The following is a 12,500-nucleotide window of genomic DNA, read 5'->3' as shown; positions in this document are numbered from 1 at the left end:
GAGATGAACCTAACGGCTATTTCCATACGAGATGAATCTAACGGCTATTTTCACACGAGATCAATCTAACGGCTATCAATCTAACGGCTATTTTCATACGAGATGAATCTGACGGCTATTTTCATACGAGATGAATCTGACGGCTATTTTCATACAAGATGAATCTGACGGCTATTTTCATACGAGATGAATCTGACGGCTATTTTCATACGAGATGAATCTAACGGCTATTTCCATACGAGATGAATCTAACGGCTATTTCCATACGAGATGAATCTAACGGCTATTTCCATACGAGATGAATCTAACGGCTACTTTCATACGAGATCAATCTAACGGCTATTTTCATACGAGATCAATCTAACGGCTATTTTCATTCGAGATCAATCTAACGGCTATTTTCATACTAGATGAATCTAACGGCTATCAATCTAACGGCTATTTTCATACGAGATCAATCTAACGGCTATTTTCATACGAGATCAATCTAACGGCTATCAATCTAACGGCTATTTTCATACGAGATGAATCTGACGGCTATTTTCATACGAGATGAATCTGACGGCTATTTTCATACGAGATGAATCTGACGGCTATTTTCATACGAGATGAATCTGACGGCTATTTTCATACGAGATCAATCTGACGGCTATTTTCATACGAGACCAATCTAACGCCTATTTTCATACGACATGAATCTCTTCACCGCTTTCTCCAAACCCTCACTAAAGGCTTTTTTCATACGAGATTAATCTAACATCTGACCGATTCATCGGTTAATAGATGTAGCCTTGCGGCTCTGCGCTGGCAAATCTCATCCGGTTCTACAGGGTTCCACAACAAAGAACACACTCTGCTCTACAGGGTTCCACACACAACAGAGAACACGCTCTGCTCTACAGGGTTCCACACACAACAGAGAACACGCTCTGCTCTACAGGGTTCTACAACAGAGAATTAGCATTAATCCTAGATAAACAACTGTGTGTGTTTGCTCAAGCGTATGGCATGGGCCGCTTGTAAAAGAAGGATCTGCAGCCTTCAACTGCCCAGGGCCGCGTTTCCCAAACACGTTAAGAAGCTCTTAACGCTAAGATCTTCTTTGGAGCGCTCTTAAGAACGCTGTGAAAGAAGAACGTGTTTCCCAGAGTCGCTCTTAGCTTAAGAAGATCTTTCACTAAGAAGGAAACGTAATATCGAGCTGACCCACTCTTAACAGCCTTCTTAGCGATCAAATGCTCAGTGATCATAGCCTGCCGCTAGGGGCACCTAGATTTCTAGGCTTTAGTGATCAAGCTGCGTCAGGGAAATGTATATCCTCCACTTTTTTAAACAATAAAACAATGTTCAATGTTGCAATGCTCTCGTGGCTGTGGACCACTGGCGCAAGAAACATAGACTTAAAAAAATAATATTGAATTACACGTTTAAGTTTTCAACACATATCTGCATATGAGTTTATAATACTTCACATACAAAAAACATCAACAACCCTGTGGCATTTCACAGATATCAAGGAAACAGATGTAATTGAACTAAGCTGAACCTAATCCAATGAGGCTTCACCTGCTACAGTACTCTAGGCGTTGCCAAAGTCCGCGATGATTGATGTCAAAGTCCGGTTTACATTAATGCATACGTGCACCCCACTCGCAAGCCACATGGGCAGGAGGGTTACATCTTCTCGGATATATTAAAGTAGACTAGCCTACATCACATGCCTACTACCACACTATCTATAAGAGAGATGGGATGCGTCTTGCATGAGTTAATATATGAATGGCCTGAGCTAATAAAAAATAGGCCTAGGCTATATTGATAATCACCCTGTTTTATCCGTTAGTTTGAGTTTTTTGGCAGACGTAAGGAGCCGCGACCGCACAGCAGGCTGCAGAAGTGCCGCAACTGGGCGCAGCAAATTATCTTCAGAAAAAATATTTAAGCTCACGATATTCACACCGGCCCAAAACGTTAACGGCCCACCGGGAATCCTCCCGAATGTCCCGATTAGCCACCCGGGCCTGCACACACACACACGCACACACGCGTAGCCTAATTGCACCTGTAGGGGGAACATGGGGCGCTGTGTGTGACTTGTGCGCTTATAAAGAGGTGGGTGATCGATTTGCCTGGCATCAATTGATTCAGTTTCAGCACCACCGTAGTGAACAGCTCTCATTAAGAGCTTCTTAAGAAGCTTCTTTGACTTGATCTTAAGGTTCTCCTAAGAAGGCAGTTAAGAACGCGTTTGGGAAACACCCGTATCTTAGCGCTCCTTCTTAGCGATTCCTTCTTTGGAGACTTCTTAAGTCCTTAAGAAAGATCGCATTTGGGAAACGCGACAAAGGTCAGAAGCTCTGGGGCTAGCTGCTAGCTGCTAACACAACACTACCCCTGGGTAGCTCTGGGGCTAACTGCTAGCTGCTAACACAACACTACCCCTGGGTAGCTCTGGGGCTACCTGCTAGCTGCTAACACAACACTACCCCGGCTAGCTCTGGGGCTAACTGCTAGCTGCTAACACAACACTAACCCAGCTTGCTCTGGGGCTAGCTGCTAGCTGCTAGCTGCTAACACAACACTCTGGGTAGCTCTGGGGCTAACTGCTAGCTGCTAACACAACACTACCCCGGCTAGCTCTGGGGCTAACTGCTGCTAACACAACACTACCCCGGGTAGCTCTGGGGTTAGCTGCTAGCTGCTCCCTAACAACATTGCACTGAGCTACAGTGCTGCACTCTGGATGATTTAAAGATGCTGAAATCCAATCGCCGGCAGATCGTGCTGTCTAGTGAACACACACACACACACTAACAAGCCCAGTCTAGCTGTGGTTCTGATCCGGCTGGGATGTGGCTGAGGTGCGGCCCAGACTCGACGGACTGGGCACAGGCACATGCCGGTGACTCAGCTGTCTGACCACTGGTACGTGGCGGTGAGTCAGTCTCACGGGGCTACAAACACACACACACACACACACACACACACACACACACACACACACAAGTCATAAATCAGCTGCTGAAACATACCCTCTCTCTCTCTCTCTCTCTCTCACTCTCTCACACACACACACACACACACACACCCACACACACACACACACACACACACACACAAAACACAGGAGCCTGTGTGCTCCAAACACAATGCCCTACTCCCAGGCAGTGCGGCGATGCCAAGAGAGAGCCTGGCAAGCCAGAAGTAGCTTACGCAGCCAGAGCAATCCAGACTGGCTAAACCCAGTCTGTGTGTGTGTGTGTGTGTGTGTGTGTGTGTGTGTTCACTACCGATTGGATTTCGCCCTGCAGCTCAGGCTGGAAAACTGAACATTTATTTCTCCTGCTTCCTATCCATGTTTGCTGGAACCAATCACAAACTAGCTTTTCCACCAGACGCACCCGGGTCATTGGCCTGATTGGTTGGGGGACTATCCAAATGCGTACAGAGTCATTTGAACTCTACCCTGATCATGCCTCTTGTCTTGTGCAGTAGAAATACAGTGCAGACTCCAGATGTTCAATCTTAAAATATTGAGTTTAGTATGGTGACAGACAGGCCACACACACACACACACACACACACACACACACACACACACACACACACACACACACACACACACACAGGCTAAGAATAATCCACACAGGCAGCTCTGGGGCGAAGAGAAAGTGCGACCGCTGCGCTTGGGCTGATAGTCACCAGCACGCCTGTCACTCATCCCGAGTTCCTAGGCTACATAGAGCACGCCCTCAGTATCAAGATTGTGGCGGAGCCTGAAGCACGAGCACCACACCCCCTTTCCCGCCCAGCCATCTCAAGTAGCTCATCCGTCGAGCTTTGCTAAGAAAAATAACTCAGAAAATGCATCTAACCATTTTGACAGTGAATAGTGAACTTCAGACTGGTGCTATCAGATAGACAGCCTCAACACACGTAGCACCTCGGTGGCCGAACTGGAAATTCCAGCAACACGTGTTTCGGTCCCACGTCACTCCAAACCGGAAACATTACCAAAACATTATTACTGTCAAAACAACTCAATGAATAAACTCTGAAGCATATGGAGTCAAAGCAGCGTTCTTCTGATAGCGGCAGAAAAAACAAGAGAAGTAGCATGCGTTTGAATGGTCACGTGTGATATGTCACTGTCACCGATCTGAGCTAAATTCCTGTTGATATTTATGTTTCTTGACAGACACTTTTGTCCAAACAAAGCAACTCACAATGACATCAATACATATTACATTAACATTCACATGAACAGGTTATAGTCAAAGAAGCTGTCCTAAATTTAAGAATATACATATCATTAAAAAACTAAACAGAACGAAAATGACAAACATAAACAATCAAACCTCGACTCTGTAAGGACAATTAATTAATCAGAAACAAGGTAAACAGATACATCTTTAGATGCGTTTGAAGATCCCAAAAAATATATCTACAACATTTATGATAGCACCTACCAAGTATTAACTGCATAAATAATAAAGTCAAAGATATAAAACACCAAGAATGCTGACATGGCAAGCCGTAGCCCGATGAGTTAGTTAGCCATTAGCCTTCTACGCTAACTGTTATGGTGAAGCGACGCCATGCCATCTCCTCATCCAAGTAACGTTAGGGTAAACATGGCGAGTAAATTGGATAATCAAACATCACGGATGTTTGCATGACCCATCCTTATCCTTACATGTGTCGTGAAAACAACGTGAAACGTGGTTTGACAGCTGTCATACATTATAACAGAACACGCAACACAAGTCGTCTTTTCAGGAAAACAATACAGCAAGTTAGAACCTGGCAACCATCTTCGCTAGCGTTAGCATGGGATTAATAGGTAGCTAGGTAAAATGAATCCTCGACATTCCGCGTACCTACCCGCCTTGGGTTAAACAATAAAATCCATTAATGTGAAATAACTTCGCGTCTTTACAAGACTGACCATATCAAGGGTGTTCTTAGACAACACTGAGAATCCAAACGTTAGCTCGTTACCGATAGCTTGCTAACCCTGCCTCGACAGGCCGAATGACATTTAACAGGGGGTGGGTTGGCTTGCTATCTGTTCTTGTGCCGAAGAGTTCTTCGCTAGCCAGCTGACAAGAGGTGACCAACAGTGAAATGACCTCGACGAAATGAAGAAGAAAATCGAGTGTTTTGATAAAGAAAGGTTGGTAAATATTACAACCGTTAAACCTATACTTTACCTGCTTCCATGCTGAAATGCAAACTATATCTTCCACTGAAGTTATTGACGCACTTTCTAGTCTCCGTACATCCCCTGCTTATTTCCTGGAACAGAACAACAACATGACGTTATTTCCGCCTAAGCACGGAGATCGTTTGTAACTTGAGCTTGAGCTTGGGCGCCGCTCAAGTTAGTTCTCAGTGTAAAGGTGTATTGGATAATACATTTTGTCCAGACATGATACAATAGCCATCATTCGGGAAATACTGGATGTTTTTAGCTACAACCTCTACGACGTTCAGACATGACTGGGCGGACGGCTTCTTCTTGTATGATTTTCCAAAAATAGATAAGTCATGTGGGCAATTCCTTCAAATGACAAAATCCAGGAAAATTGGTTGCTGCACCGTCTCAGATTTTGCTCAGCGTTTGTCTAGGTCTACTATTTAGCTCCCAAAAGTAAGATATGATATTTTTGTTGAGGGTAGGCCTATTATAAACTTAAAGTGCCAATTATGTACCATGTTTCATTAATAAATAAATAACAAACAACAATAACAACATTCAATGTGGGAATAACTCAGTCTAAAGTAATTTTGTGTTCCTAGCCATTATCATTACAGAGCATCACAAATTAATATAATAATATCTTCATGTGCTGTAGAGACCTCAAATATTGGCTCAACATTAACAAAGTAGTGTAGCCAATAATAGATAGATAGATAGATAGATAGACAGATAGATAGATAGATAGATAGATAGATAGATAGATAGATACTTTATTGATCCCCAAGGAGAAATTCAAGCCTACGAAAACATTGGAATTTAATGTCACTCTTTGCACACTTTTCGCAACTGTAGAGCCTAGTAGAAAATCATTAAAAATGCCGAACAGACTTTTAATAGTGTGTCCACCTTCCAAAGTTTGGGATGCTGCAGATCACATGGTTTTCAGGCTGTGAATTTCAAGCGCTGAAAATAATATGATGGAAGACATCAGATTTGAACATATTGAAATATTTTACAGGGCTTGGTTTTGGGACTTCTTGACAAGGTTTGAACAAAAATGTTGACCGAGCAGCAAGAACCGTAGCCTATCTGATTTGACACGGAATGACCCGTGCGTGAACCTGCATGCAAAACACACCAGAAGTCGGTATACAGTGTTGCAATGTACGTTCTTAGTGGGGGAAAGCCATCCTTTATAAATGGCACCCCTAAATGATTCTTTAAATTATTTTTGAAGCGTCTATCAAAGGGACCCCTGAGAGTTCTTTAACGCCTGCATGGTTCTGTAGAGCACCCGAAGAACCCTTTTAAGAGTGTAGTCAGATACAGTATTCCACTGATACAGTTCTCCAGTTGACACGACAGGTAGGATACCCCAGTCTGCTCCAGTCAGTACAGCATGCCCCGCCTTCCTCACCGGTCATTGGATGCGACGCCGAGGACTCGCTATCGCATGGGAGAGGCGACACATCACTCATCCAGCATCCAATCTTATGCCAGTGTCTCCGAGGTCAGGAGCAAAGAAGCATGGCCGCTGTATTCAGGGGGTCCCGAAAGCTATGGAGAAGGTGGTCCAACCATGTCGACCTGGCTCTCGGTAATGTCTCCGGTGTTCACGTACATGCCACTAAATGTTACTTGTCTTTAGAATGTGCCAACTGCGTGCGTTTTGAGGAGATTCGCAAGGAGTTGGCTAACGCTATTCGTCTCCAGCATTGCCAGTCGCCTTGGTTAGGGGTGCTAAGCTAGCTAACAACTATAACACACATTCCTCGCAGCTTTTCAGTCTTCCATGGCTAGTGTGGTTAGCTAGTAAGCTAATGTCATGAGTGCAGGTCATTGAGAGGCTGTGTATGTTCCTCATCTTTGGGTCGGAATATGGATCATTTTGACCCAAATTCTGTTATTTGTAATCACAAATCAAACGGCTTAGCATGCACCTCTCAGAGCTGTGGTTAGCATGGAAGTTACAGTGTTGCCCACAAAGCAAGATTTATTACGACTTTGATTCCAAGAGGAGTTAGACTAATGTGTGTAACGTTTGTTATGCGTTAAAGGCATCATGTAGCGTTGTCGTCAATTTCCAAGTCTAGTTAACGCTCCACTTTTTAAGTAACTTCTTCCATTGCGTCCTGTGCGCATGCTTTGAACCCACTGCGCGAGTCCTTCATTCAAAGGATTCATCATTCATTCCTTCACTCAAAGGTTCACCAACCCTAGCTAGCTACTCAATCTCAATCTCACTGAGCTGCTCAATTTACCAGGCAGTTTGCATCTGGGGTGTGTGTGTGTGTGTGTGTGTGTGTGTAGTATGTAGTATGTAGTTGAGAAGGTGAACTTGAACTTGAACATGGGTTGGAGATAACGGCCATAGCTTCAGTGAACTAGTGGACACTGAGGGGCTGCAGAATAGGTGGCTATGGTTTCAACACTGGCCTGGCATATCTGCTGCCCTAAAGGAAACAGATTTACTGTGTGTTTGTGTGTGTTTGTGTTTGTGTGTGTGTGTGTGTGTGTGTGTGTGTGTGTGTGTGTGTGTGTGTGTGTGTGTGTGTGTGTGTGTGTGTGTGTGTGTGTGTGTGAGAGAGAGAGAGAGAGAGAAAGGTGTGAGAGAGCGAGATCAGAGACTAGTGATTTGTTTGGATGTGTGGCCAGTGTACAGGAATGGATATGTGTTGCTCCGTGCTGCATCTGTCAATGGGTTGCTATGGCATTGCTACTCAGACCATAGACTGTGAATGGGTTGCTATGGCATTGCTACTCAGACCATAGACTGTGAATGGGTTGCTATGGCATTGCTACTCAGACCATAGACTGTGAATGGGTTGCTATGGCATTGCTACTCAGACCATAGACTGTGAATGGGTTGCTATGGCATTATGCTACTCAGACCATAGACTGTTCTAGATAGACACTCTATGGTGGAGACCAACGTATTGGGCTTTGGAAGATTTTAGAATGTTTGAACATTCATTCAGAAGATGTGATGTCGGGCGTTGATGGACAAGAATAGCAGCGGACAGTCAGTTGAGCCTGAAGGATCGGTTGAGTCTGAAGGATCGGGTGACTGCTTTGATTTACAGAAGAAAAAATGTTTCCTGTTGTCCTTTCAGGTTTATTAGCACTGTTGTCTTAAATGATGGTGTATTAATTTAATTAGCTTAGTGTGCTACATTAAGCATGAGTGTGCCAGTAACCACCTCATTCCTTAACCCGGAAATATGTATCGTTGCGATGGTTACGATACTGTTTTCAACTTCCGTTCATTCTGTTAACATGTGCATTCTCCATAGCTAACTAGATTATGCCTCAACTTAGATTTCTTTCGAAATATTGACAATTCTGCCCTCAGCATGTATATACCACATCATATATAACCGATATAAAATAGAAAAGTTTACTTTTATATGCGTCATGATATGTTAAGCACCGTAAACCGTCACGTTAAAACAGATACAATGCAGCTTCGCCGGAAATAGAAAACCGTCTCGGTGTCATGGCGACCCCCATTGTTGGGCTGCGGAATATCGTGGATAAAACACGCGGCCACTGGCTGCTGCTGCTGAACCGCCCTCTCAAGCGTCTGGCTCCGCAGCACTCAGCAGTCTCATAAAGGACTCAATGGCTCGTCCACCGCCTGGCCTGTCCAGCAATGCCCGCTCTAGCTCAGCCCAAAGATTGCACCAGTGAAGTTATTTTATACCAAACTCACGTTAATTATAAACACGCCTTTGTGTAAATCACGTTAATTATAAACGCGTCTTTGTGTAAATCACGTTAATTATAAACACATTTTTGTGGACCTTTGTGCACTGAGAAGAATCCACATGAAGAGGATTAAAATCATCCATGAACGATCCAGGACTGATCCTGACAGCAGCACTGATCCTGAGAGAGAGAGACAGACAGGACAGACAGACAGACAGACAGACAGACAGACAGACAGACAGACAGACAGACAGACAGACAGACAGACAGACAGACAGACAGACAGACAGACAGACAGACAGACAGACACTTTATTGATCCCCAAGGGGAAATCCAAGATACTAAGAGCAGGACTGATACTGAGGGCAGAATCATCTTGCTCCTGCAAGTTCAGACAGTGATGCTTTTGGAAATAATTGTTTGACTGGTGACTAGCTGTGTGTGTGTGTGTGTGTGTGTGCCCTTGAATGTGGTGGGGTCACTGTGTCCATTTTCTCCAGCTGGCATTGAGCAGGAACGAAGTGTGTACTGTATGTGTGTAGGAAGGTGTGTGTGTAGGGAGATGTGTGTGTGTGTGTACTGTAGGGAGGTGTGTGTGTAGGGAGTCCCACCCCCTGGTGTAGTGGGTGTGTGTGTGTGTGTGTGTAGTGGGTATATATACTATGACCTTTACTCTGCAGATCTCTACTTTCCACTCATCTGAGTTTCTCTACTGCACTTGCCTGTGAGAGAAAGAGAGAGAGAGTGTGTATGTGTGTGTGTGTGTGTGTGAGTGAGAGAGGGAGAGAGGGCACACGCGCTGTGTGTGTGTGTGTGTGTGATCTCCCTCCCCCTCGCTACTGTAATCTCATATTGCATACGGCTCCTATGATGCACTGAAGTCAATGAGAAACTCTGTGGCAGCAACAGTGTAACCTGCTATTGTTCATGCCCTTAAGTTAATCAGTGTTTGTGTGTGTGTGTGTGTGTGTGTGTGTGTGTGTGTGTGTCTCACATGTAACCTGCTATTGTTCATGCCCTTCGGTTAATCAGTGTGTGAGTCAAGGACAAAGGAACAGCGGAGGAACAGAACAGCTGTTTCACTCTCCTCAACACACACATTATACACACACACACTCTCACCTGCACATTAACATACACATTATACACACACACACACACACACACATTCACCCTCTCGCCTGCCCATTTACACACACATTCAACCTCTCACATTAACACACACATTCACCCTGTCACCTGCACCTCAACACACACATTCACCCTCTCACATTAACACACACAAAGAGAGAGAGATCTGTGCTTTACAATGCAACAAAATTAGGAGCGCTACTCCACGGGGTGCACACAATAAACACAATCAATAATCATTACAGCACACAATAAACACAATCAATAATCATTACAGCACACAATAAACACAATCAATAATCATTACAGCACACAATAAAACAATAAAAACTGAAATAAAATTCTGTACGCATAAAGCAAGACGTTGGAAAGTGTGTGTTGTTGTTTACTGATGCATATTGTGTGTGTGTGTGTGTGTTTGTGTTCCCACACTGATGTGATGTGTGTGTGTGTGTGTGTGTTTGTGTTCCCACACTGATGCGATGTGTGTGTGTGTGTGTGTGTTCCCACACTGATGCGATGTGTGTGTGTGTGTGTGTGTGTGTGTGTGTTTGTGTTCCCACACTGATGCGATGTGTGTGTTGGATATGTATTGTGTGTGTGTGTGTGTGTGTGTGTGTTCCCACACTGATGCGATGTGTGTGTGTGTGTGTGTGTGTTCCCACACTGATGCGATGTGTGTGTGTGTGTGTGTGTTTGTGTTCCCACACTGATGCGATGTGTGTGTGTGTGTGTGTGTGTTTGTGTTCCCACACTGATGCGATGTGTGTGTGTGTGTGTGTGTTGTCCACTAGTGTCCAGCCGGGCGATGGCATCGAAGACGCAGGTGGGCTTTGTGGGGCTGGGCAACATGGGGAACCCCATGGCCAAGAACCTGCTGAAGCACGGGTACCCCGTCATCGCCACCGACGTCTTCCCCGAGTCCTGCAAGGAGATCCAGGAGCTGGGCGCACAGGTGAGAGTGTGTGTGTGTGTGAGAGCTGAAGCACGGGTACCCCGTCATCGCCACAGATGTCTTCCCCGAGTCCTGCAAGGAGATCCAGGAGCTGGGCGCACAGGTGAGAGTGTGTGTGTGTGTGTGTGAGAGCCGTGCTGGTGTGTTGTTGAGCTGCCGCTCCTGGTGGAAATCCCCTCTGATGCAGCAGCTCTGGAGCCCTTTAATCACGCTGCTCTCAACACACACACACACACACACACACACACATCCGTCATGCTCACAAGCACCGCCTGTCACTTTCACCCAGCAGCCTACACACACACAGCTGTTTGGCCCGTAGGGGGTCGTGGGGAGTGTGTGTGCTGGCTGGGTCCAGTGCTCTGACTCGGTTGGGTCCGACTGACTGGTTCTGGCTCGGCCCACCACGCATTGGCTCTACGTGTGTGTGTGTGTGTGTGTGTGTGTGTGTGTGTGTGTGTGTGTGTGTGTGCACATGTGTGTGTGCACAACGGATACAACCGGGAGGGTGGCATCAGCTACGGGAACCACCGGGACGGTGTGACTTGCACACTGACCAGCGATCAGTCTGTGTTTGGATGGAGCGTGCTGGACTGTGTGTGTGTGTGTGTGTGTGTGCTGGACAAGGCGTGTCCTGTTTGTTTGTTTGTGTGTCTGTGTGTGCGTGCTGGACAGGGCGTGTCCTGTGTGTGTGTGTGTGTGTGTGCGCGCTGGACAGTGTGTGAGTGTGATACGGTGTGTTATAAACGTGCTCCATAAACTCATTTTTTTGATAGTGCAGCTCTCTTATTGCTCAATTACAGCCGTGTGTGTGTGTGTGTGTCTCTTGTTGCTTTATTACTGCCTTGGCCTTGAGGGAGCTGCAGTAGGCAGCTCCTGACTATACCACATACTACACAACTATAACACAACAACATCAAGAGTGCTGTGTGTGTGTATAGAGGTAGTGTTATAGGCTATGCTCAGAGTGTGTATTCAGTATGTGTGTGTGTGTGTGTGTGTGTGTGTATAGAGGTAGTGTTGTAGGCTATGCTCAGAGTGTGTATTCAGTGTGTGTGTGTGTGTGTGTGTGTGTGTGTGTGTGTGTGCAGATCCTGGACTCCCCAGCTGAGGTGGCGGATAAAGCGGACCGCATCATCACCATGCTCCCCTCCAGCCCCAACGTCATCGAGGTCTACACCGGACCCAACGGCATCCTCAAGTACACACACACACACACACACACACACCGGACCCAACGGCATCCTCAAGTACACACACACACACACACACACACACCGGACCCAACGGCATCCTCAAGTACACACACACACACACACACACACACCGGACCCAACGGCATCCTCAAGTACACACACACACACACACACACACACACCGGACCCAACGGCATCCTCAAGTACACACACACACACACACACACACACACACACCGGACCCAACGGCATCCTCAAGTACACACACACACACACACACACACACCGGACCCAACGGCATCCTCAA

General features: G+C 45.8%; 2 protein-coding genes across 2 annotated transcripts in view; one reads left to right on the top strand and one right to left on the bottom strand.

The window, feature by feature from the left end:
• Positions 1–5,322, bottom strand: part of tax1bp1b (Tax1 (human T-cell leukemia virus type I) binding protein 1b) — a gene marked incomplete in the record, with an annotated part of 43,539 nt that extends 38,217 nt beyond the window's left edge. Inside the window, 1 exon segment of the mRNA XM_062538056.1 lies at positions 5,214–5,322.
• A 1,375-nt stretch (positions 5,323–6,697) lies between these two features.
• hibadhb (3-hydroxyisobutyrate dehydrogenase b) overlaps positions 6,698–12,500 on the top strand; it is a 23,133-nt gene continuing 17,330 nt past the window's right edge. Inside the window, exons 1-3 of the mRNA XM_062538054.1 lie at positions 6,698–6,800; positions 10,837–10,997; positions 12,089–12,198. Of these exons, the coding sequence (XP_062394038.1) occupies positions 6,731–6,800; positions 10,837–10,997; positions 12,089–12,198 (341 nt within the window). The 5' untranslated portion in view covers positions 6,698–6,730. The remainder of the gene's footprint in view (positions 6,801–10,836; positions 10,998–12,088; positions 12,199–12,500) is intronic.

This window comes from Sardina pilchardus, chromosome 6 (assembly GCF_963854185.1).
Source record: "Sardina pilchardus chromosome 6, fSarPil1.1, whole genome shotgun sequence".
Taxonomy (NCBI): domain Eukaryota; kingdom Metazoa; phylum Chordata; class Actinopteri; order Clupeiformes; family Clupeidae; genus Sardina; species Sardina pilchardus.
This window is presented reverse-complemented; position numbering and strand designations above follow the sequence as displayed.